We start from the raw sequence: 25,884 nt of genomic DNA, 5'->3' as shown, positions 1-25,884 counted from the left end.
GGCAGATCACCTGAGTTGGGAGTTCCAGATCATCCTGACCAACACGGAGAAAAAACCCTGTCTCTACTAAAAATACAACATTAGCTGGGCATGGTGGCTACTATAATCCCAGCTACTCAGGAGGCTGAGGCAGGAGAATTGCTTGAACCTGGGAGGCAGAGTTTGTGGTGAGCCAAGATCACTCCATTGCACTCCAGCCAGGGCAACAAGAGCAAAACTCCGTTTCAAAAAAAAAGAAACAGAAAAAGAAAAAATGAACAAAAAACAGGCAAAACTAAGCCATGCTGTTAGAAGTAAGGATAGTTGGCCAGGGGCGGTGATGCCTGTAATCCTAGCACTTTTGGAGGCTGAGGCGGGCAGATCAGCTGAGGTCAGGAGTTCGAGACCAGCCTGGCTAACATGGTTAAACCCTGTTTCTACTAAAAAGACAAAAAATTAGCCAGGCATGGTGGTGCGAGCCTGTAATCCCAGCTAGTCGGGAGGTTGAGGCAGAAGAATAGCTTGAACCCGGGAGGGGAAGTTTGCAGTGAACTGAGATCATGCCATTGTACTCCACCTTGGGCAACAAGAGCAAAACTTAAAAAAAAAAAGAGAAAGAAAGAAGTAAGGATAGTGGGCTGGGCGAGGTGGCTCACACCTGTAATCACAACACTTTGGGAGCTGAGGCAGGTGGATTACCTGAGGTCAGGAGTTCGTGACCAGCGTGATCAATATGGTAAAACCCATTTCTACTAAAAATACAAAAATTAGCTGGGTGTGGTGGCGGGCACCTGTAGTCCCAGCTACTTGGGAGGCTGAGACAGGAGAACTGCTTGAACCCAGGAGCTGGAAGTTGCAGTGAGCCAAGATTGTGCCACTGCACTCCAGCCTGGGTGACAGAGCAAGACTCCATCTCAAAAAAAAAAAAAGAAAGAAAGAAAAAAAGAAGGATAGTAGTTACCTGGCAGGCAGGATAGTTTACTGGAGGGGAGTATGAGGGGGCTTTTGAGGGGCTGCCCCTACTCTGTTGAAACTGCATTTGCAAAAATCATGACAGTGAGAAAAATCTGACACCGTCTGCGCACAGTGGCTCACACCTATAATTCCAAACATTTTGAGAGGCTGAGGCGAGTGGATTACCTGAGGTCAGGAGTTGGAGACCAGCCTGGCCAACGTGGTAAAACCCTGTCTCTACTAAAAACACAAAAAAAAGTAGCTGGAAGTGGTTGCACATGCCTGTAGTCCCAGCTACTTGGGAGGCTGAGGCACGAGAATCACTTGAACCCAGGAGGTGGAGGTTGCAGTGAGCAAATTTCTTGCCAGTGCACTCTAGCCTGGGCAACAGAGACCATCTCAAAAAGCAAAACAAAACAACAACAAAAAGAAAACTCTGACACAGGAAAATTACAACAGTGAAAGAGATCTGATTTCATCGACTCCATCTTATTTTTAACCTTCAAGCTGCCCTATTCATTCCTGGGAATAGGCTGAGTTCTCCATGGGAGGAATTTACTTTATAGTTTAATTTGGGAACAAAGATGATAACAGTCCCTTCCCAAAATAAATCCCCTCTTTGCCTGGGGACCAGATTGTCTTTCTAAAACTAGCAAATCAGCCACAAGATTAGAAATTATGGGCCAGGCGAGGTGGCTCACGCCTGTAATCTCAGCACTTTGGGAGGCTGAGGCCGGTGGATCACTGGAGGTCAGGAGTTCAAGACTAGCCTGACCAACATGATGAAACCCCGTCTCCACTAAAAAGTACAAACTTAGCTGGGCATGGTGTCGGGTGACTGTAATTCCAGCTACTTGGGAGACTGGGGCAGGAGAATCACTTAAACCTGGGAGGCAGAGGTTGCAGTGAGTCAAGATCATGCCATTGCACTCCAGCCTGGGCAACAGAACAATACTCCATCTCAAAAAAAAAGAAATTATGGCTCAGGAGTCATACAGCCAGAGACCATAAGATTCCTAACCTCGGGGGCCAGGCGCGGTGGCTCACGCCTGTAATCCCAGCACTTTGGGAGGCCGAGGCGGGTGGATCATGAGGTCAAGAGATCAAGACCATCCTGGTCAACATAGTGAAACCCCGTCTCTACTAAAAATACAAAAAATTAGCTGGGCATGATGGCACGTGCCTGTAATCCCAGCTACTCAGGAGGCTGAGGCAGGAGAATTGCCTGAACCCAGGAGGTGGAGGTTGCGGTGAGCCAAGATCACGCCATTGCACTCCAGCCTGGGTAACAAGAGTGAAACTCTGTCTCAAAAAAAAAAAAAAAAAAAATTCCTAACCTCCCCAATTGCTCCTATTGATGACATTACTATTATAAAACCCGAGATTGGCCAGCACAGTGGCTCACACCTATAATCCCAACACTTTGAGAGGCCAGGGTTAATGGATCACATGGGCCCAGGAATTCGAGACAAGCTTGGGCAATATGGTGAAACCCTGTTTTTACAAAAAAAAAACACCACAAAAATTAGCCAGGTGTCATGGTGTAAATCTGCAGTCTCAGCTACTTGGGAGGCTGAGCAGGGAGAATCTCCTAAGTCCAGGGAGGTTGAGGCTGCAGTGAGCCGTGATAGCATCACTGTACTCCAGCCTGGGTGGCAGAGTGACAGCCTGTCTCAAAAAAGAAAAAAAATCCCGAGATTGATATATTTTTTCAGATCCTGCATTCTGAGGCACCAGCTGGTGCCACCCAGATCAGTAAACTGGCTTAACTAGTTCTGGATCCTGCCCAGGAATGGAAGACAGCAAGAAGACAGATTTGACCCACTACGATTTAATCCCCAACCCAACCATCAGCATTCGCCACTCCCTAGCCCCCTGCCCACCAAGTTATCCATAAAAAACCCTAGTCTCTGAATTTTTGCGGGGACTGATTTGAGTAATAAACTCCAGTCTCTTGTGTAGCCACCTCTACATTCATCAAACTCTTTCTCTACTGGGAAAACCTGCTGTTTGCAGTGTCTCAGCTTTTCTGGGTAATGGCCAAATGAACTCTTCTTGAGCTGGGTGCTGGATACACAGGTGTGTTCAGTTAGTACACTGAGCTGCATACTTTCTTTTTTTGTTTGTTTCTTTGTTTTCCTTCTTTTTTGAGAAGGAGTCTCACTCTATCGCCCAGGCTGAAGTGCAGTGTCACAACCTCGGCTCACTGCAACCTCTACCTCCTGGGTTCAAGCAATTCTCCTGCCTCGGCTTCCTGAGTAGCTGGGGACTATAGGTGCACACCATCACACCCAGCTAATTTTTGTATTTTTAGTAGAGATCGGTTTTTACCATGTTGGCCTGGCTGGTCTCAAACTCCTGACCTCAGGTGATCCACCCTACTCAGCCTCCCAAAGTCATGGATTACAGGTGTGAGTTACTGTGCTTGGCCTGTTTGTTTTCTTGAGGCAGAGTCTCACTCTGTCACCCAGGCTGGAGTGCAGTGGCACCATCTCGGATTACTGCAACCTCCACTTCCTGGGTTCAAGTTATTCTCCTGTCTTAGCCTCCCATGTGCACCACCATGCCCGGTCAATTTTTGTATTTTTAGTAGAGACAGGGTTTCACCACGTTGGCCAGAAGTGATCTCTCCCCTGCCCCACCACTGCCATCCTCGCTCCCAAAGTGCTTGGATGACATGCATAAGCCACCACGCCTGGCTGAGCTGCATACTTAGTGGACTTTTCTATGGCATTTTAAGACCAATGAAAACCTTTAAGGCCTGGTGCAGTAACTCATGCATGTAATCCCAGCACTTTGGGAGGGCCAAGGCAGGCGAATCACATGAGCTTAGGAGTTCCAGACCAGCCTGGCCAACATGGCAAAAACCTGTCTCTCCTAAAAATACTTCAAAAATTAGCCAGGCATGGTGGCACATGCCTGTACTCCCAGCTACTCGGGAGGCTGAGGCAGGAGAATGGCTTGAACCTGGGAGACATAGGTTGCAGTGAGCTGAGATCATACCACTGCACTCTAGCCTGGGCAACAGAGTGAGACTCTGTCTCAAAAAAAAAAAAAACCAAAAACCTGACCAGGCACAGTGGCTCATGCCTGTAATCCCAGCACTTTGGGAGGCCGAGGCAGGCGGATCACAAGATCAAGAGATCGAGACCATCCTGGCCAACACGGTGAAACTGCGTCTCTACTGAAAATACAAAAATTAGCCGGGCACGGTGGCATACACCTGTAGTCCCAGCTACTCGGGAGGCTGAGGTGGAAGAATCGCTTGGACCTGGGAGGCGGAGGTTGCAGTGAGCTTAGGTTGTACCACTGCGCTCCAGCCTGGCAACAGAGCAAGACTCCATCTCAAAAAAAAAACAACCCTTTGATTATATATGTATAAAACATTTGATTATATATGTATATAATCATAAGTATATAAATGTACTTTTATATGTGCAAATGTTCATTAGGTATTATTTTCCTATAAATTAATGAATGAATCTGGAAGGGAAAACTCCCCATCTTTTATCACTGCCTATTCTGCCTATTCCTTTTTTTTCTTTTTCTTTCTTTTTTTTTTTTTTTTAGAGACGGGGTTTCACCATGTTGGCCAGGCTGGTCTCAAACTTCTGACCTCAAGCAATCCACCCGCCTCAGTCTCCTAAAGTGCTGGGATTACAGGTGTGAGCCACCTTGCCCAGCCTTTCTTTTTCTTTTTGTCTTCTTTGAGACACGGTCTCACTCTGTCACCCAGGCTGGAGTGCACTGGTGTGATCATGGCTCACCGCAGCCTCGACCTCCCAGGCTCAAGCAATCCTGTCACCTCAGCCTTCTGAGTAGCTGGGACTACAAGCATGTACCAGCATGCCCAGCTAATTTTTTCGATTTTTAATAGAGATGAGGTCTCCCTATGTTGCCCAGGCTGGTCTCCAGCTCCTGAGCTCAATCCATCCTCCTGCCTCTCCCTCCCAAAATGCATTGCCTATTCTTTCTTTCTGGAGATTGGGGACAATACATTTACTGTCTAATTTGTTACCTTATTACCAAGCCTGCAGCCCTGTCTTCTCCTGGTAGAGCAACCTTTTAAAGTTGGTAAAAATAAGACCTAAGGAAGCTGAGTTGTTTTAGCTGTAGACAGTTGTTTTAGTTTTTGGTTTTTTTTTTTTTTAGAGACAGGGTCTTTCTCTGTCGCCCAAGCTGGAGTGCAGTAGTGCCATCATAGTTCACAGAAGCCTCTAACTCCTGGCCTCAAGCAATCCTTCCATCTTGGCTTCCTGAGTAGCTGGGATTAGAGGCATGAGTCACCATGCCTGGATACCTGTAGATAGTTTTTTGTTTTTGTTTTTGTTTTTGAGGTGGAGTCTCACACTGTTGCCCAGACTGGAGTGCAGTGGCGCAATCTTGGCTCACTATAAACTCCATCTCCCAGGTTCAAGTGATTCTCCTGCTTCAACCTCCTAAGCAGCGAGGACTATAGGTGTATGCCACCACACCCAGCTAATTTTCGTATTTTTAGTAAAGACAGGGTTTCACCATGTTGGCCAGGCTGGTTTCGAACTCCTGACTTTACGTGATCCACCTGCCTCGACCTCCCAAAGTGCTGGGATTCCAGGCATGACCCATGGTGCCCAGCCACCTGTAGATACTTTAAAAAACAAAAATAGGCTGGGCATGGTGGCTCATGCTTATAATTTCAGCACTTTGGGAGGCCAAGTGGGAGGATTGCTTAAACCCAGGAGTCTGAGACCAGCCTGGGTAATAGTGAGACCCTGTCTCTACAAAAAATGTAAAAATGAACATGCGTGGTGGTCTGCACCTGTAGTCCCAGCTACTTGGAAGGATCGCTTGAGCCCAGGAAGTTGAGGCTGCACTCTAGTCCAGGCAACACAGCAAGGCTCTGTCTCAAAATAAAACCACCCCAAAAAAAAAACAAAAACAAAAAACAAAACAAACAATAAACCCCAAAACCCCAAAACAAAAAATATAACCCAAGGCTCTTGTCTTCTAGACAAGACTTTTTTTTTTTACATGGAGTCTCACTCTGTCACCCAGGCCAGGCTGGAGTGCAATGGCGTGGTCTCGGCTCACGGCAGCCTCCGCCTCAGCCTCCCCGTAGCTGGGCCTACAGGCGCATGCCACCACATCTGAAGAATTTTTGTATTTTTAGTAGAGATGGGATTTCACTGTTGGCCAGGCTGTTCTTGAACTCCTGACCTCATAATTTGCCTGCCTTGGCCTCCCAAAGCTGTGAGATTACAGGCGTGAGCCACTGTACCCGGCCTAGTCAAGACTTCTTTCTCTCCTCTATCACCTTGCCAGCTAGTGATTTCCTTTATTCCCATTATGGTGGGGAAACTGAGGTCAGAATTCCACGCTAGAGACTCTTGGGCCCAGGCATTCGCCAGGATATGGAGCAAACCAGAGTGTCTGCTACAATGTGAGCTCCCCGAGGGTGGGGCACTGTGTCCCAGCTCCTAGAACAGAGCCCAGCAAATAGTAGGTACTTAGGAAGCATATGCTGAGTGAATAAGTGAATGAAGGCTCACCATTCCTACAACAAGAAAGACTGGCTACTGGAGGAAGGGGAAAAAAGTCTCCTAAGTTTCAAACAGGGAAATGGGTCTCATTTCCAGTCTTTGGCAGGGAGTGGAACAGCCGGGTGCTGTGAGAACCACATCACTTTTAATTCACATGGGGCTCAGGCAGGAAAGGATCAAAACCCAATTTGAGAACTTGAGAGTCATCCTGGGGCTCTGTGGTCTGGGAATAGTAGGGTCAATCTGAAGGCTGCATTGTGTCACTATTTCCATTACACACTTTCCAGGGTCCCCACTTGGCCAGTAAACTCAGAGCAGATTCTTCTGTCTTGAAAGATGGAAACAGAGGCCCAGAGAGGTAAGTTTTGAGAATGCTGCCTGTTGGGAACAGGGAGTCTGGGCGCAGTGGCTCATGCCTGTAATCCCAGCACTTTGGGAGGCCCAGGTGGGTGGCCCACAAGGTCAAGAAATCAAGACCATTCTGGCCAACATGGTGAAACCCCGTCTCTACTAAAAATACAAAAATTAGCTGGACATGGTGACGCGCACCTATAATCCCAGCTACTCAGGAGGCTAAGGTGGGAGAATTGCTTGAACTCAGGAGGTGGAGTTGTAGTGAGCCGAGATCACGCCACTGCAATCCAGCCTGGGCGACAGAGCGAGACTCTGTCTCAAAAAAAAAAGAAAAATGTGAAGTCTTCTCAGCAAGATAAGTGGACACCAAAGGCACTTTCTGGCTTCAGGCCTATGGCCCTTGGGGCTGTCCTTGGACAAATGCTAGGATGTCCTTGGCAATGTCTGTTTTTAAAAGGGTGGGGCGATGGGGGGATGTTACAGCCTGCTTCCACCAGGAAGCAGCCTCAGCCTAGCCGTATTATCTGCAAACTTTCACTGCCTGTTCCTGTTACTCCACTCCTTACACCTCAAGTCCCCCAGACACAACTACATAGCCTGATGTGTTCTCCCCTTTGATTCTCCCGGCCCTTCAACCCCATTTCTTCCCTTTCCAACCCCAACTGCAAGCATCCTCTGTCCCTAGTCTAGTTCATTCTCCATCATGCCCTCACTCACAGCTCCCATTAGCTCAAGGCAAAAGCTGCATGTCCCTCCCCTCCCAGTCACTTGCTCCCTTGGGCTATAAATAGCACAGCTGTGCCTTAGATCGTGTTGAGAGCTTCAAGACTTAGTCCCCCTTCCCCCCATCCCTTCCCGTTTAACACAACAGGGAGAACAAGCCTGAAGTTTCCAATTAGGGTGGGCAAGCCCAGGAAGGAGGGGGTCTGGGGGAAGGGAATGAGAAAAGCTGTGCTGAATTCGGAACCACATAGAATATGGTAACTTTGCCATCTGTTGTCAGGGACTATCCACTTTCCCCTCAGCCTGCTACCCATTCCCTGCCACTTGCTCGTGGAGGAAGAGAAGCAGCAGTGCACGGGGAATTCTAACAGTAATTCTCTTTTAACCCTTATGATCATCCTCTGGGCAGGTGCTACCTTGCTTTTACCGATGAAGCCATAGACTCTAAGAGACTGAGTGGCAGAACCCAATATTTAGAGTGGTTGATTTGTGGGCGAATTGATCCCACGTCTGGCTTTGGCCTACACTAAGTCTGTCTGCATCATTGATTTAGATCAGAATGTAAATCAGAATTTCTATTGATGTGACCTGATTTGGAAGAAAAAGAGGTCTACTAAACAAATTACTAATGTAGCAATGCATAAATGGAAAACATTAAAGACTCGGCATGTTCACAAAAATGATGCCATCATAATTTTATCTTATCTGTTTACTAAAGCAGGACTCTACAAAAATCTGTTCCTTCAAGTTTTTTTTAGTTACTGTATGTTCTCAGAAGTTTTTGAAATACAAAGCAATTTTGCTTCTTCTATTTCAAGACTTCTCCACTTTACATTCTCTCAAGTTAGTCCTGAGTAGTGAGTTAGAAATCTGGCCTTTTTTCTGTCCCTTACTATTGGGCAAAACGCTTAATGGAGCCCCAGTTTTTTGTCTGTGAAGTGGAGATAATAATAGCAGCTACCTCATTGCTATTGTGAGGATTAATCTACACAAAAGAGGCCAGGCATGGCAGCTCAGGAGGATAATCCCAGCACTTTGGGAGGCCAAGGTGGGTGGATCACTTTGAGGGCAGGAGTTTGACACCAGCCTAGCCAATAGGGTGAAACCCCAACTCTATTAAAAATACAAATATTAGTTAGGTGTGGTGGCACGCACCTGTAATCCCAGCTACTCGGGAGGCTGAGGCTAGAGGATGCCTTAAGCCCAGGAGTTCAAGGCTGCAGTGAGCTATGATTACCATTGCACTCCAGCCTGGGTGACAGTGAGATTCTGTCTCAAAATAAAATAAAAACAAAGCAATTAACACACAGCTTGGCCCATAGAAGGTGCTCAGTAATCACAGCAATTATTTCTCAGCTCTTGGCTGAGACGCTGTGGGAACATCACCATCATTTCAATAGGGAGAAGCTGAACCTCACTATCCATGGTTTGGCTCCTGTTCTTCAAAGGACTTCAAAGGGAATATAGTGTCCATCTCCTGAGAATTCAGGCCACTGCTGGAACCTGGAGAGGCAGCACAGGAGGGTGTATGTGAAAGACTGGGAGGAGAGTTCCCATGGACGCTGGGGACATGTGAAGGCCCTGGGGAGTTGCTGTGACCCTGGGTCTCTGCCTAGAGCAGTGAATGCTGGGGGGAGAAAAGGACATCAACTGCTGAACAAATTTCCAGTGCTGCAAAGCCCCTTTAGGATAAACACACAGGGCTGAGTAATCTAGGGAAGGAACAAAGGCCTGGGATGGAGTGGGATCTCCCTAGCACACCCTATCTTTTTCCATTTACTTAGCAAGTACTTTTTCTTCTCCTAAACAAGGATGCCAGGATTGACTAGCATTCCTAAGCTTCAGTATCCATCTGGAAAGAATTTCCGTTTAACCAGCCCCCTGGAGGTTAGCATTGCAGTTAGGAGTGCAAACACTGGAGCCAACCTGCCCTGGGTTCAGATGACAAAACTGCCATATACCAGCTGTGTATCCTCGGATAAGTCATTCAGCCTCTCTGAAGCTCCATTCCTTTGTGAACAAACTGCTACTTACCATATAGCATAGCTGAGAGTTTTGAAATATACTGAGTATAGGGCCGGGTGCAGTGGCTCACGCCTGTATTCCCAGCACTTTAGGAGGCCAAGGTGGGCATTTTACCTGAGGTCAGGAGTTCGAGACCAGCCTGGCCAACATGGCAAAAGCCCATCTCTACTGAAAATATCAAAATTAGCTGGGCGTGGTGGCAGGTACCTATAATCCCAGCTACTCGGGAGGCTGAGGCAGGAGAATCACCTGAACCCAGGAGGCAGAGGTTGCAGTGATCTGAGATCACGCCACTGCACTCCAGCCTGGGCAACAAGAGTGAAACTCGATCTCAAAAAAAGAAAAAAAAAATACACTGAGTACAGAAGAGCCCTAATCCCAGTTACTGTCATCCCTGTAACCTGAGTGAGCATCACCCCATAGGTAGTATAGAATTCTAGAAGCTGGGCCCCATAGCTCCCACCTGTAATCCCAGCACTTTGGGAGGCCAGTTCTGAGACCAGCCAGGGCAACATGGTAAAACTGTCTCTACCAAAAACACAAAAATGAGCCAAGCGTGGTAGTGGTGTGCACCTGTGGTCCCAGCTACTTAGGAGGCTGGGATGGGAGGGTTTCTTGGGCCTCTAGTTTAGTTTGAGGCTGCAGTAAGCTAAGAACATATAGCCTGGGCAACAGAGGGAGATCCTGTCTTGAGAAAAAAACAAAACACGGCCGGGTGCAGTTTCTCACACCTCTAATCCCAGTACTTTGGGAGGCCAAGGCAGGTGGATCACAAGGTCAAGAGATAGAGACCATTCTGGCCAATATGGTGAAACCTCGTCTCTACTAAAAATACAAAAATTAGCTGGGCGTGGTGGTACGTGCCTGTAGTCCCAGCTATTTGGGAGGCTAAGCCAGGAGAATCACGTGAACCCAGGAGGTGGAGGTTGCAGTGAGCCGAGATCATGTCACTGCACTCCAGCCTGGCGAAAGAGCTTCCCTCTCAAAACAAAAAACAAACAAAAAAACCCAAACCTGCAGGGTGTGGTGGCTCACGCTTGTAATCCCAGCACTTTGCAAGGCTAAGGTGGGTGGATCATGAGGTCAGGATTTTGAGACCAGCCTGACCAACATGGTGAAACCCTGTCTCTACTAAAAATACAAAAAATTAGCTGGGCATGGTGGCACGTGCCTGTAATCCCAGCTACTTGGGAGGCTGAGGCAGGAGAATCACCTGAACCTGGGAGGTGGAGGTTGCAGTGAGCCAAGGTTGTGCCACTGCACTCCAGCCTGGGCAACAGATCAAGACTCGGTCTCAGGGAAAAAAAAAACCAAAACACAACTCAAAACCAAAAGGCAGTCCAGAGAGCATGCCTCTCCCAGCTAGGGCATTTTATTTATATTCCACATTGTTCCTAAGAGAATCCGAGGCAGTGTTGCTTGGGGTACCAGGCTTTCTGCTCATCCTTGTTCCTACATCTCCATTTCCGTTCTCCACATCAAGCCTGTCTGATCCAGCCACTTAATTCCATGGGAACTAGAAAACAATCTAGTCAGGGGCTCCTCTCCATCTGGTCTTTCCTTACTTTCCAGCGCCTGGAGCTCTGGCCTGGGACTCAGCGGATGGGGGGTTAAGACCGATGCCCTGTCCTTTCCCCTCCCCTCTCCATCCCTGACTTCAAAGTCTTCATAAAGCCCAAGTCATTGCTTCCCTGACCCCATTGTGGCAGCTCCATCAACCGCTTTTGGTCAGTTCAAAACAGCAGACGCAGAGCCCTGGACTGGCCACTCGCTCTCCACATTCTAGCCATCTCCTAGGGTAAGCACCAGCATGCCAAGAACCTGGGGGGGCCATGAGTCCTTGCTCCTCCAGGAGAGGAGTTCTATCATCTAACTAGGATAGAAGCTGACTCAGGGCAGGCAGTGGCTCATGCCTGTAATGCCAACACTTTGGGAGGCTGAGGTGGGCAAATCGCCTGAGCCCAGGAGTTCAAGATTGGCTGGGTGACGTGGCAAAACTGTCTCTACAAAAAATACAAAAATTAGCTGGGTGTGGTGGCATGCACCTGTAGTCCCAGCTACTTGAGGGGCTGAGATGGAAGGATTGCTTGAGTCTGGAGGGTCAAGGTTGTGGTGATTGGCACTGCGCTCCAGCCTGAGTGACAAAGTGAGATGCTGCCTCAAAAAAAAAAAAAAAGAAAGAAAAGAAAAGAAAAGAAAAAGGCATCCTATTGGTAGAACCCCTGGTCTGAGGACCAGGACTCAGACTCTGATCACAGAAGACATTTACAGGGGTCAGCCAGTAGAGTGACAGGGTTTCCAGCCCAGAGATGAAGGTAGCCAGTTGGTAATTTTGAAGAACCTGCCTGGAGAGATGGACCTGGAAAAACAGGAGCAGCTCAGGAACCATGTCTTTGGTACTCATATGCAAAATATATGCTAAATGACATGCAAATCGATGTGTAACATTACAATCTCTGGCAATTTGGTAACCAGTGCTGTAACACTGTCTGGTCTAGGATGGTTCTGGCTCCCTGGGGCCAGATCCTGCTCTGGAACTCCCTCAGGACCAACTATTACAGACCTAAGGCCAGCGGGGCCCCGACACTCAAGAACTGTTTCTCCACCCTGATCCGTGGATTTTTCCAGCTGTTTTTCTTGGCCCAAGGATCACACCCACAGGGATGCAGATGGGGGAAGGGGAAGCTGAGAAAACAGTGAAGTTAGAATGAGCTGGGCAAGAGGCAGATGGTAGGAAACGGAGATGGAGAAATGGCACTAGTGGCCCAGCCACCTGAGATGGGATACCTGGAGAGCTTTTCAAGGAGAGGCTGTGTTGGGCATGGTGAGAGGGGTCTTAGTGGGTAACCCTCCTTTCCTCTCCAGACTGAGGAATCAGAGTTCTGATTGTGGAGTGCCTCTCTCTAGAACTGAGCTGCAGCCTAGGTGTCCCAGCTGCTTACATCCAGGTCCAGGATTATGTCTGCTAACAGACGCTGGTGGGTGTCACCTGAGGATGAAGACAGTGTGTGTAAGAAGCTCCTGAGGAAAACTCGGGAATCTCCCCTGGTGCCTATAGGTAAGTGAAGAAAGGAATGGGGTGCAAGTAGGGGGCCTTCTCTGAGCAATCATGTCTTCTGGTACCTTCCAAGAATAAAGCAGAGGTCAGAGAACCCAAGTGGTCCTACTCACAGAACAAGGGAACTAACAGCAAAGATGCCAAGGGGTAAACCCTTACAACGAAATGAGGACATGTGGATGGGCGGAGGTGGCGGCCAACCGAGTACATGGGTTATGAGGAAGCTGAGCACCAACACCCAAATAGGGTCAGAGGAGCACTTTGGTGTCCCCCAGGGCTTCCTTCCTGATGGCCCTGGTAAAGTAGGAAAACAGCTGTACCAGGAGGTGGCAGCCAGCAGTGTGGCTGGAGAAGGTCCCAAAGCAAAGCAAATTGGTGGGGAGGGGGTGTGTCGTGGTGATCAGCTATTTGTATATGGGCGAGGGGCATCACTAGAGGGAGGCAGCCACTTGGAAAATGCCATTGAAGGGCAAAACTCAATATTCTAATGATCTCCCTAGGCCTCCTGCATCCCCCGCCCCCACCAGATGCTGCATAAAAACAGCTGTTTATCCAGGTGTCCAGCCTGCCTGGTGAGGTGTCTCTCATTAGGGGAGTGCTGTGCATTGTGGCCGTGGCCCAGGGGCCGTGTTCTCTGCCCACAGGCTTAGGAGGCTGCTTGGTGGTAGCAGCATACAGGATTTACCGGCTGAGGGCTCGTGGTTCCACCAAGATGTCCATACACCTGATTCACACCCGAGTGGCAGCGCAGGCCTGTGTAGTGGGTGCAATCATGCTAGGTAAGTAGCTTCGTGGGGTCGCAGGAGAATGAGATGAAACCAATTAGGCAGAGTCTGTATATCTGTAAGTCCCAACAGTTAAAAGGACCATGACTTGGCTGGGTATGGTGGCTCATGCCTGTGATCCCGGCACTTTGGGAGGCCGAGGTGGGTGGATCACAAGGTCAGGATATCAAGACCATCCTGGAGGACCTGGTGAAACCCCATCTCTACTATAAATACAAAAATTAGCCAGGCGTGGTGGTGTGTGCCTGTAGTCCCAGCTACTCAGGAGGCTGAGGCAGGAGAATTGCTTGAACCTGGGAGGCAGAGGCTGCAGTGAGCCGAGATTGTGCCACTGCACTCCAGCCTAGGCAACAAAGTGAGACTCCATCTCAAAAAAGAAAAGAAAAAAAGGGACCTAAGTCCCTGTTCCCTATTCTGGGCTCCACATCACATCCTTGGCAAAGCCGCTGTTCCGAGCCATCTACCCTGTTTAGGCTCCTGTCCAGGCCAGTGGGGATGGTGTACAGTGTCTCATGACAGTTTGCCCTAGGATGACAAAAATCATGCAACAGAACACGTTGAATTTCTCTTCCTCTTGAGATTAAAAAGCAGCCACTTGCTGTGACAGTGGACAAATCCTTCTCACTGAGCCTCAGTTTCCTGATGTATAACAATAACCATCCCTGGCCTGCCTACCTCACAGGTTGCTATAAGGTTTCTCAGATACACAATACATGTGAAATTGCTTTGTAAACTGTCAGATGGGTGGTTTCCCCAGGCTGTGTGGTCAGATGCTTGGACCAGGTGTTGGGACCTGAGGCTGAGCAGGAAGCTGGACTCTGAAGGGAGCAGCTAGAGGTGAACCCCTGGGACACCTGAGAGACAGAGGACGGGTGAAGGGTTCAATGCCAAGGGGCATGACTTCTTTTCCCTCACACAGGGACTGTGTACACAATGTATAGCGATTATGTCAAAAGGATGGCACAGGATGCTGGAGAGAAGTAGGACTCCTACAGGAGCCGAGGCAGTCCGACTTCCCTAAATCAATCCCTGGTATGTTCCTAATAAAGCAGTTTTGAGGAAAATCAGACTCTTTTTCATTGCGGGAGAACAGAGTAAGGGGCTGGTAGTGGCTGGGGAGAGGACTTGGAGCAAATGGCTGGAAATCAAAGTGCTCTGGCCCCATACCCCAGGGCCCCATACCCCAGGGCAAGGGAGATTCTTGGGGGGCGGGGCAGCAATTTCCTGAGGTGGTGGGGTAGACCTCTGATCCCAGGAACCCAACAACTCCCAAGCCATCTTAGGTCCCACCCTGAAGCAGCACGGACTGGGAGCAAGGGGGCAATAACAGGGCCTTGATGCTCATGGGAACACTGAATTAAAAGGCAGGCTGCTTCCCTGGGGACTCAGGCAGGAAGGAGGCTGCAGCTGGAAGCAGAAGCAGTGAAGCCTCTTGGGAGATGACATATATTCAGAATGTAAGCACCAGGACCAGACGGGGCAGGGGAGACGGGGATGAAAGGAGAAGAGCAAGACAGAGGTCAAAATGTTCTGTTCACTTGCAAACCATGGCGAAGGTCAAACTTGGAGAAAATAAAATTCCATGTAAATACCAAAGATAGGGCCCCTTGGGATTCCATCCCCCCTTCTCTTTCTGTGAGCCCAAGCAAGCTCCTCTCTTTCCTTAGAAATGGAGCCTGGCAGAGGGCACAGAAGGAAGCAGGAGGCCAAATGCTCCTCTCTCACTGGCACTCTGGGTTAGAGGTTGGTGAGTTGTTCAAGATGCCAACAGCAGCTTCCAGATACTCTCTAACAACACGAAGGCCATGTCATACCAGGTCTCAGCTTCAAGTGCAGGAGTTGCAACCCACTGTAGGGAGCAGGAGCTGCCAGGAGTCCATGCACTCACATGGGGTAATTGAGCACAACATCCTGTTTGGCGAGTTCCAGCAACATAGGATCATCGAAGAATTTGCTTATGCTCACATCTTCACTGAGGCCCTGCAGAACATGGAAAAATACAAGAAAGCCCGAGGTGGTGGCAGACTGAGTGGGGAGGCCACCCAAGACCTACGCTCAGTGAGGCTAGTGGTAGCAGGAATGTAGGTGGTGGTGTTTCAGGAGCCCTGCTTTCAGGGTACTATGGGAGGATAAGGCTCTCCTTTCACAGCAAGACTGGGGCCCAGGTCTAGTTGCCTCAAGAGTATACAGATCATATGTCTACATTGGAAAAGGGTCCTTTAGGAAAAGGGGCCAAAAGACAGAGATAGAGATCCTACTTCTGAGAGTCCTGGGGGGTTGAGGGATGGCAACAGGCCCAAGGAAGACATACCTTTCTACGACGAGTTTTGATCATGAATTCCCGGGCCAGGTGAGGAGCTGGCTGTGGCTCCAAAGGGCGAATGACAATGCTCTTGTCCAGAGGATCACCAGGGACAATCTAAAAGGCAAAGGAATTTCAGATGGCCCAGGCAGACTCCCCAGAAGATTTGGGGCCAGAAGCAGGATTCTTATTTATTAAACAAAAAAAAATTTTTTTTTTTTTGAGACCGAGTTTCGCTCTTGTTGCCCAGGCTGGAGTTCAATGGCATGATCTTGGCTCACTGCAACCTCTGCCTCCTGGGTTCAAGCGATTCTCCTGCCTCAGCCTCCTGAGTAGCTGGGATTACAGGCATGCACCACCACGCCCGGCTAATTTTGTATTTTTAGCAGAGACAGAGTTTCTCTGTGTTAGTCTGGTCTCAAACTCCTGACCTCTGGTGATCCACTCGCCTCAGCCTCCCAAAGTGCTGGGATTACAGGTGTGAGCCAACGCACTCAGCCTATTTTATTTTAAAATTTATTATTTCTTTTTTTTTTTTGAGACGGACTCTTGCTCTGTCACCCAGGCTGGAGTGCAGTGGCGCGATCTTGGCTCACTGCAACCTCTGCCTCCCTGCAACCTCTGCCTCCTGGGTTCAAGTGATTCTCCTGCCTCAGCCTCCTGAGTAGCTGGGATTACAGGTGCCCACCACTGTGCCCAGTTAATTTTTTTTTTTTTTTTTTTTTTAGTAGAGACAGGGTTTTACCATGGTGGCCAGGCTAGTCTCGAACACCTGACCTCATGATCTGCCTGCCTTGGCCTCCCACAGTACTGGGATTACAGGTGTGAGCCACCATGCTGGTCCTCTATTTTTTTTTTTTTAAACTGAGAGACACAGATTCAAGTTGCCCTGAATATATGCTCCCCATAAGAGGACTCTTCTCTAGGATGCTGTACATCTCACTTAGGGCTTGGAGTGGGATCAGGACAGAAGGGGATGAGGCTTGCAGAGGTGCGAGGCCAAGCCAGCCAGCCAGCCTGCATTGTTTTCTCACCTGCCAATGGTGGAAGACAGACAGAGAAAAGGCTTGTCCCTGGGTGTGAGTCCGGAGATCGGTCTCAAAGCCAAAAGAGTCGATGGCTGGGATAAAAGCTTTGATGGTGTACAGAGGGGAGCCTGGGATGGGTGCATCCTGAGTCACGTGCCCCCTGAGACAAAAAAATAAAGGCCGAGTCTCTAGTTATACAAAGACCAAAAGACAAGAAGCAATCTGCCATTGGCTGTTCCCAAACGCATCCCAGTCCAGAGCTACCATCAAAGAAAGAGTAACCAAGAATGTTCTACAGAGCAGAAAAGGCTCAGGGCTCTCAGTATAATTCCCTGTGGTCTTGAGTTGTTTTTTATTTTTATTTTGGAGAAGGAGTTTTGCTCTTGTTGCCCAGGCTGGAGTGCAATGGCATGATCTTGGTTCACCACAACCTCTGCCTCCCAGGTTCAAGCGATTCTCCTGCCTCAGCCTCCCAAGTAGCTGGGATTACAGGCATGTGCCACCACACCCAGCTAATTTTGTATTTTTAGTAGAGATGGGGTTTCTCCATGTTGGTCAGGCTGGTCTTGAACTCCTGACCTCAGGTGATCCACCCGCCTCAGGTTCCTAAAGTGCTGGAATTAAAGGCGTGAGAGACTGCGCCTAGCCTAATTCCCTGTGGAAGTCAAAGTGGCAGCAACCTCTGGAGAGGACAGGAGTGGGATAGTGATGGGACACAGGCCCAAAAACATTCCCGTCACTGACTTGCCTCAGCACTTCCTCCAAGAGCTCTCTGAGGAGGGGACCCCAAAAGAAACATCAAATTTTAATCTGAAGAAAAGCTGGGGCTTGCCTCACCCTTTCCATACTTCCTTCTGGAAAATCAGCTCTCAGGGTTTCCAGAGTGAAGAGGGAAGGGGAGGCCAACCCCTCCTCCCTGCAGGAGCCAAGGTGCCACTTGGTCTGCTCTTGCTCTCAGCATTCTCCCTAATATACCTGCGGCTGCTCACCTGCGCCTGGCCAGGACAGTATAAACTGCAGAGACGCAATCTGCAGGCGCCTGGACCTCTACAAAGTAGTAAGGCTCCATCAGACGAGGAGTGGCCTGCAGCAGAGTGAGAAGAAAGGGCCCTCAGCTTGGGGAAGGCTGGCGGCCTGCAGTCCCAGTTGCTCCTCCTCTTAGTGCCCTGTCCAGTGAAGCAGATGGTCCCCTGTAGCCTCATTCTCTTACCATGAGGAAGGCAGAGTAGACAACTCTCCTGGCTGTGGGGATGATCTGGCCCCCGCCGCGGTGCAGGGGCTCCTGGGCAACCACTGCATCCAGAATCTTAAACTTGACGTTCCGAATCACTGTAAAGGAGGTGGGGGCAGCTGACTGGAGAGAGGTTCTGGGCCCGCCATGGGGCCATGGCGGAGTAGCAGTCTCCTGTAACACTGCAGTTGTCTTGCAGTCATGAAAGACATGGTACAGAAACCACATTGGAGGTAGGAGCTCTAACTGAATAAGCAAGGCCCATGGCAAAGAGGTCAGAAGTTAAGCAAATGCTCTTAGGGTTTGCTTCAGGCCATGCTCAAACATAGAGCTTTCCTAGAAGTTTATTTCCTTTTTCTGCAGATATTTACATTTTTGTGGATGTAGAATAAATCCCTGTACATTTGGTCCCATAAAGCCCAATCAGGGTCTATAAAACACTCCAATCTCATCATCCCCTTGATATTTCTCCTCAAATATGCCCAGGGCCAAACGCTTCTCAGAAATGAGGAGCAAATAACAGTTTAGAAATGACTTAAATTCCCAGACTATACCACACGGATGTACCAGGATAAGAAGGGAGAAGAAAAGAAGTTGGCCCAAGACATGGGACAGTCCTGTGTACCCCAAGCTGCTTCTCCTGCCCAGTCCTAAAGATGGTGAGCCCATCCTACTCATAAGACTGGCTGTAAGGACCCTTGAGGACTGGGGTCGGGGAGTGCTGGCGGACTTACACTCATCACAGAGGGGGCCCTCCCTGGTTCCCCATTGGAAACCTTGAACGATGCTGTCCTTCACTGAACCAAGAAGAGCCTTGTCAACCTACAGAGAAACATGAGGCCTCCTTAGCAGTCATCCTGACAACAGCTGAAGTATTTAGAGGAAGGAGAAGATAGATACGCCTGTAAGAGGATATTGTCCTTCACAAGAGGACACAAAATACTTTTTGGAAGTAAACACTTAGTAGTTTCTTCCACTCCAGAGGTAAGAGACCGCCACCCGGTTCCCATCAGTTCTGCTGTACCTCAGAGGGCAGAGTATCATCCACCAGAATGTTGGGGCCAGTGGCATCAGGGCCAAAAGCCCAGATGGAACGGGCAGCCAGCAGATCCCAATCATACTTGGTCTGGAAGAACTCTCCCAGCTTCTTCCTGGGGAAAGGAGGAGACAATGGAGCTGTTGGCCAGCTCTGTGATTGCTGGTCCTGGATCCACAAACCTTCCCTTCCTAGGAGACAGTCACCTCATTCTACTCACTATGCCCAGGACAAGAGCAAAGGCAAAGATATAAATGCTTCCTAGAAAGATGTGTGCTCTTAGAGACCCAGCAGGTAAGCTGTGGCATCCCTGCTTCCTTTTGACCCTGGTGTCAGAGCCCTGTTCTCACCTGTTCCATGTAATCTGGACCACCTCATTCTCTATGTCCTCTGCCAGGCCCTTCTCAAGAGGCTCAGCAATCATGGTGATCTTGTTCCTAGTCAGAATGGAAATGGGTGGTGAGGCGGGCTAACAGAACAGCAGAAGAGGCATTCCTAAAAAAAAGGGTTACAAGATGGACAGCTGAGGAAGTGACATCAGTGAAAGACATGGGTTTCAAGCATGGTGGCTCAGATCTGTAATCCCAGCACTTTGAGAGGTCAAGGCAGGAGAATCACTTAAACCTAGGAATTTGAGGCTGCAGTGAGCCATGGCTCTCACCAATGCATTCCAGCCTGGGTGACACAGCAAGATACTGCCTCTTAAAAACAAACAAACAAACAAATACTGACAGCCTGGGCAACAAAGCAACATACCCCAGCTCTAAAAAAAAATCAGTCAGGTGTGGTTGGCACAGCTGTAGTCCTAGCTACTCGGGAGGCTAAGGTGGGAGATCGCTTGAGCTGGGGAGATTGGCTGCAGTGAGCCATGATAGCACTACTGTAATCCAGCCTGGATGACAGAGTGAGTGAGACCCTATCTCAAGGAAAAAAACAAAAAAGCCACAGGATCGGGGCAAGGGAGAGCAAAAAGGGCAAAGCGCTTATCTTCTTTCTTTCATTTGAATCTCCTGGTCTTTAAAAAAAAGTTTAGGCTGGGCACAGTGGCTTATGCCTGTAATCCCAGCACTTTGGGAGGATGAGGTGGGCGGACTGCCTGAGGTCAGGGGTTCGAGATCAGCATGGGCAACATGTGAAACCCTGTCTCTACTAAAAATACAAAAACTTAGCCAGGTGTGCTGGTGTGCACCTGTAATCCCAGCTACTCGGGAGGTCAAGACATGAGAACCATTTGAATCTGGGAGGCAGAGGCTGCAGTGAGCCGAGATCATGCCACTGCACTCCAGTCTGGGCAAAAGAGTAAGACTCTGTCTCAAAAAAAAAAAAAAAAAAAAAAAAGAAAGAAAGAAAGAAGAAGTAAGGTTTAAGATGGGCATGGTGGCTCACACCTATAATCCCAACACTTTGGGAGGCCAAAGTGGGAGGAATGCTTGAGCCCAAGAGTCTACGACCAGTTTGGGCAAAAACAAAACAAAACAAACAAAAACAGGTGGCGTGGCATGTACCCATGGTCCTAGCTGCTTGGGAGGATTGCTTAAGCCCCAGCAAGTCGAGGCTGCACTCTGGCCTGTGTCAAAAAAACCAAAAACCAAAAAAAGAGCAAGGTTTGGAGTAAAGTTTCAAGATGGTCATTTTACAGAAGCTAAGTGGCACTTAGGAAACTCCTCTTGGGAATATCCAAGGCAAATAATCCCAGGGCACTGTGTTCAAAGGCAGAAGGGTGAGAGGGCTGGAGTGTAACTCGAGTATTCTAAGCACCCCTCATTCCGAGCTGTAGAGGTCTCTCTGTGCATAGTGCTCACGGTGTGGGGTGGAGGTGGCAGATAAAGGAGAGACAGTATCCTGGAGGCTGCAGTCCCGGGGACACTGTGCTCCCTGCTTACTTCTTATTAGGTGTTTCAGCAAAGCACTTGAGGGAGGATGTTTCCACCACCGTCTCACAAAACGTGACAACTGGGTCAGCCACCTGGGAAATAGAAAATAAATTACTGAATCGAGGTCTAATTTTGTTGGAAGGACAACCTTTTACCTAAGGGAATTCAGAAGCTCCCTTGACACTACCTCTGTGAAAACCCCAACTGCCTTAATCAGCACAAGTGACAAGTACAACAGCAGGTTAGAAGAGCTGTCCATAACACCACCAAAAAGCCTGAGAAAACTTTCTGTAGTAAAGAAATTAGACTGCTGAGACAAGAGCAAGTCGGGTATCACATTAGGGCCTTAATTCTAGTCTTCTAAGGTAGCTCTCAACATCCATTCAGCCACCCACCACCATTCACTGAACAACGCCCATGGGTCTGACAGAGCTGGTGCTAGAGACCCACTGGTGTGCACCCGTGCCATTCTCAACATTCTCAACCCACAACGTCTGAGTGCACAGCTCTGCCCTGAAACCTCCACATGGTCTGCTGCCTGGGAAGCCTAGGGTTCTCTACGACACCAATCCTTCCTGGGAACATCAGTAGAAGAGTCTAAGGGTATTGAGGGTACTTGTCCCCAACACCACAGGTTCTTGGAGAAAGTACATCTCAACTAGGACACAGAGGCCAAGCAACACATGGTTTGAGGGGCTACATCAAGGCTTGATAAAGAATCCAAGAGAGCCAGTCCCCACTCTCTCCTTGAAACCACCCACTCTGAGACCTAATCACCACCCATGGGTTAATCGTGCAATTATTTCCCTAGCAATGGACCAAGAATAACTTTGGCTTGGGAGCCTTTTCTTTTTTATTTATTTTTATTTATTTTTATTTTTCTACCCAGATTCTTTTTTTGAGACAGAGTCTCACCATGTCTGGTGTGCAATAGTCCGATCACAGCTCACTGCAACCTCCGCCTTCCATGTTCAGATAATTCTCCTGTCTCAGCCTCCTGACTAGCTGGGATTACAGGTGACTGCCACCATGACTGGCTAATTTTTGTGTTTTTAGTAGAGACGGGGTTTCACCATGTTGTTCAGGCTGGTCTTGAACTCCTGACCTCAAGCAATCCAACTGCCTTGGTCTCCCAAAGTGCTGGGATTACAGGCGTTGGCCACCGTGCTCGGCCTATTTTATTACTTTTCAATGTATTTATTTATTTATTTTCTCTCTTTTTTTCTAATACCTAAAAAGAAAATACACATGGGAATGTATTTATTTTTTGAGACAGGGTCTTGCTCTGTCACCCATGATCATAGCTCATTGCAGCCTCGAACTACTGGGCTCAAGCAATCCTCTTGCCTCAGCCTCTGGAGTAGCTGGGACTATAGGTGCAAGCCACCACGCCTAATTTTTATTTTTTTAGTTTTTTAAGACAGGGTATGACTCCATTTCAAAAAGGAGAGCAATGACACAATCATTGCTCACTGCAGCCATGATCTCCTAGGCTCAGGCTGGAGAGCAATGGCACAATCACAGTTCATTGCAGTCTCAACCTTTTAGGCTCAGGTGATCCTACCACTTAAGCCCCCGTAGCTGCACTACAGCTATGTGTCACTGCACTGGGCCAGTCTGTGGAGACGAGGTTTCACTATGGTACCCAGACTGGTCTCAAATTGGGCTCAAGTGATTCTCCCACCTCACCCTCCCAAAGTGCTGGGATTACAGGCATGGGCCACCATGCCTGGCCTGGCTAATTTTTTTATTTTAATTTTTGTAGAGACAGGGTCTCACTTTGTTGCTCAGGTTGCTCTTGAATTCCTGGCTTCAAGCAATCCTCCCACCTTGGCCTCCCCAAGTGCTGGGAGTGAGCCACCAAGCATGGCTGAGCCTTGATTTTAAACATATGACACAGCAGAAGGGAGCAAACCAGTTCTCAAAAACCTTCCCATATAAGAAGTAACAGATCATGGTTTTCACAAACACATGTACACTCTCTTCCCTTGGAGCTTCCTGGGAATTCAAGGATTTGGTCACTTGTGAAAGTCTAGATTGTAAACCCAGCTCCTGGCCAGACACTGCTCTACCTTGATGTCTATCTCCGAGTACATCTTCCGCAGATCATGCATCACACAGTCTAGGTAGAGCTCCCCGGTGCCCAGGATCACATGCTCGCCAGACTCCTCCACCTGCAACACAATAGTCCTGGCAGTCACAGCCTGGATTCTCTTATGCCAGCAACAGCACATGCAAACAAAATCAAGGCCAGAGCCCACAAGAAGGTGCTTATCAGAAACAGCTACTACTTAGCATCTGTTCCAGCCTCTTCAAGAAGGTTCAGTGAGGAGTATCTGCCCATGAGCGGGTCCTCAAGACACCAGACCGCTCAGCACAGTGCTACTAGGTGTGAAGTTAATGATTTAATTCCCATTTTAATGATTTAGGTCAAACTCTACCCTACATCCATGGACATAAGCTAACTCTTTAGTCCTCCTGGCCAGCTACCTGGAAAGGTCACTGGCAGGCTCATAGTGCACAAGGATCAGAGTAATAGCTCACTTTTCCTTCTCTTGAGAATCAATTCAAAGTACATTCATTAAATATATTTTTTTCTAGCTAAAGACATATGGGGAACACAAAACACACACACACACACACGACTTGTCCTGCTTTCAAATGCACACACACACACACACACACGAACACACACATATGGGGCTTGTCCTGCCTTCACATGATAGCTGCAGGCTATATCACTATATCACCCCCTCCACCACACACCACACACATACACAGGTCTTGTCCTGCCTTCATGACAGCCACAGGTTATCTCTCACACACACACACGCGTGCACGCACGTGCGCGCGCGCACACACACACACATATCTTGTCCTGCCTTCACATGACAGCCACAGGCTACACCACACACACACACACACACACACACACACGCACACGCACATGGGGCTTGTCCTGCCTTCACATGACAGCCACAGGCTATACCACCCCCACTACACACACACGCACACACACGGGTCTTGTCCTGCCTTCATGACAGCCGCAGGTTATATCTCACTCACACACACACACACACACACACACACACACACACGGGGCTTGTCTTGCCTTCACATGACAGCCACAGGCTACACCACACACACACACACACACACACACCCACACACCCACACACCCACACACACGTCTTGTCCTGCCTTCATATGACTGCCACAGGCTACACCATACACACACACACACACACACTCACACACACACGTCTTGTCCTGCCTTCACATGACAGCCACAGGCTGAGATTGCTCCTGACATAGGTTGCCGGAAGCAGCAGGTCACAGGCACGAAGCGGCGTGTTGCTCCGCCCACTCAGCTGGGGATAGCGGGGCTCAGCAGTTGTTGCAGACCATGGGCATACCTTGGTGGTGAGGGATGGATAGCTCTTGTTGACCTTGCGCAGGCCATCAAGCATCTTGGGCAGCTCTGAGGGGTTGACTGGCTCCACAGCAATCTTGATAACAGATGTGGTATTGAACTTCAAGGGCCGGAAAATCTGAGCCTGAGATCCAAAGCACAAAGGATTGAGGGCAACTGGCATGAGCAGGCACAGAAAGTGCAGAGGTATGAGAGGAGCAGAGGACTTGCTTAGGATCAGACTATGTATTCCCCAACCAGGAGCCTGGGGCTGCATGGGGGTAACCTGAAGGACCATTTCTTCCCAGGTATTCTGGCAGAACAAAGGGAGGAGGAAAAGAATAAAAGGCACCTGTCCTAATTCCTAGCACCTGAGCCGAGTACAGGGAGACTCCAGCAGGGTCACATCAAGAAAGCTAAGCCTAGAACCCGGACATGGCAATGACTCTGAATCAGTCCCCTGTTTGTTGCTCATGTGTGTCCATGGGACCATCTAGCGTAAGCCAACCCAGTTGGTCTCTTCAGAAACTCTACCTCCTCATTGCCTCGGGGTTCAGTTATGGTTGCTGTCTTCACAATTGGTTGATCCACACCTTCAATCAGAACCCAGTTGCCAGCAGGAACACGGTTCACCTCAATGTGGTACCTGTGGTCCAATAAGCAGCAGTGAAACTTAGGCGGAGCATGCATTCCTTTTTTTTTTTTTTGAGACAGGACCTCACTTTGTTACCAGCCTGGAGTGCAGTTGCACAATCTTGGCTCACTGCAGCCTCGAACTTCTAAAGTTCCAGTGATCCTTCTGCCTCAGCCCTCCAAGTAGCTGGCACTACAGGCACAGGCTACAATGCCCAACTAATTTTTGTATTTATTGTAAAGACAGGGTTTTGCCATGTTATCTAGGCTGGTCTTGAACTCCTTAGCTCAAGCAATCCTCCTGCCTCAGCCTCCCAAAGTGCTAGGATTACAGGTGTGAGCCACCGCACCTGACCTATTCTACAAAAATTTACTGAGTACTTGCTACATGCCAAGAACAGGGGTAAGCAAAACAGATACACTCTAGCAGGGGAGAGATACAATAAACTATCATTATCCACACATGCATGTGGTTACAAACTGATGAGTGTCATGAAAAAAAAGGACAAGGTATTTATGTGAGGACCAAACAGGAAAATCTTACTCCAACTGGAGGCTCATGGTAAAAAGCTGCTGCCCAAGGTGTCGACTGTAAGGGGCTAGCAAAAGCATCACAGAAGACTGGGAGCGGTGGCTCACGCCTGTAATCCCAGCACTTTGGGAGGCTGAGGCAGGCAGATCACCTGAGATCAGGAGTTCGAGACCAGCCTGGCCAATATGGTGAAACCCCATCTCTATCAAAAATATAAAAAATTAGCTGGACGTGGTGGTGCATGCCTATAATCCCAGCTACCTGGGAAGCTGAGGCAGGAGGATCTCTTGAACCCGGGAAGCAGAGGTTGCAGTGAGCTGAGATCATGCCACTGCACTCCAGCCTGGGCAACAGAGTGAGATTCTGTATTAAAAAAAAAAGAAAGAAAGAAAGAAAGAAAAAAAAAAGCATCACAGAAAACTTCCACTTTCCCAGCTCT

General features: G+C 48.8%; 2 protein-coding genes across 5 annotated transcripts in view; one reads left to right on the top strand and one right to left on the bottom strand.

The window, feature by feature from the left end:
* Window positions 1-10,961: 10,961 nt before the first annotated feature.
* On the top strand, window positions 10,962-14,464 carry HIGD1B (HIG1 hypoxia inducible domain family member 1B). 4 transcript variants are annotated; one of them, XM_012444072.3, is made up of 4 exons: window positions 10,962-11,352; window positions 12,462-12,612; window positions 13,257-13,391; window positions 14,317-14,464. In XM_012444072.3, exons 2-4 carry the CDS (start codon window positions 12,513-12,515, stop codon window positions 14,379-14,381), a joined length of 300 nt encoding a protein of 99 aa, XP_012299495.1. In that variant the 5' UTR covers window positions 10,962-11,352; window positions 12,462-12,512; the 3' UTR covers window positions 14,382-14,464. The 4 variants fall into 4 exon arrangements, with proteins under 4 accessions (XP_012299495.1, XP_012299493.1, XP_012299494.1 ...); XM_012444070.3 differs by having other exon boundaries at window positions 12,420-12,612; XM_012444071.3 differs by lacking the exon at window positions 10,962-11,352 and adding an exon at window positions 12,216-12,378.
* Window positions 14,465-14,824: 360 nt separating this feature from the next.
* Window positions 14,825-25,884, bottom strand: part of EFTUD2 (elongation factor Tu GTP binding domain containing 2) — a 52,291-nt gene continuing 41,231 nt past the window's right edge. Inside the window, exons 17-28 of the mRNA XM_021673697.2 lie at window positions 24,815-24,926; window positions 24,285-24,425; window positions 22,941-23,042; window positions 20,878-20,960; window positions 19,345-19,431; window positions 18,983-19,109; window positions 18,693-18,780; window positions 17,938-18,056; window positions 17,717-17,811; window positions 16,734-16,887; window positions 15,709-15,816; window positions 14,825-15,377 (exon numbers count right to left, since the gene is read on the bottom strand). Coding sequence (XP_021529372.1) covers window positions 15,282-15,377; window positions 15,709-15,816; window positions 16,734-16,887; window positions 17,717-17,811; window positions 17,938-18,056; window positions 18,693-18,780; window positions 18,983-19,109; window positions 19,345-19,431; window positions 20,878-20,960; window positions 22,941-23,042; window positions 24,285-24,425; window positions 24,815-24,926 — 1,312 coding nt within the window. The 3' untranslated portion in view covers window positions 14,825-15,281. The remainder of the gene's footprint in view (window positions 15,378-15,708; window positions 15,817-16,733; window positions 16,888-17,716; window positions 17,812-17,937; window positions 18,057-18,692; window positions 18,781-18,982; window positions 19,110-19,344; window positions 19,432-20,877; window positions 20,961-22,940; window positions 23,043-24,284; window positions 24,426-24,814; window positions 24,927-25,884) is intronic.

Source organism: Aotus nancymaae, unplaced genomic scaffold, assembly GCF_030222135.1.
Source record: "Aotus nancymaae isolate 86718 unplaced genomic scaffold, 86718_ANA_hifiasm-v0.15.2.pri h1tg000089l, whole genome shotgun sequence".
NCBI lineage: Eukaryota > Metazoa > Chordata > Mammalia > Primates > Aotidae > Aotus > Aotus nancymaae.
The sequence above is the reverse complement of the archived record's forward strand: the minus strand, read 5'-3'. Positions and strand labels throughout refer to the sequence as shown.

Coding starts and splice junctions, on each gene's coding strand:
- HIGD1B (XM_012444072.3), top strand. CDS start 12,513: ATGTCTGCTAACAGACGCTGGTGGGTGTCACCTGAGGATGAAGACAGT. Junction 12,613..13,256: donor ATCTCCCCTGGTGCCTATAG/GTAAGTGAAGAA, acceptor CTCTGCCCACAG/GCTTAGGAGGCTGCTTGGTG. Junction 13,392..14,316: donor AGTGGGTGCAATCATGCTAG/GTAAGTAGCTTC, acceptor TCCCTCACACAG/GGACTGTGTACACAATGTAT.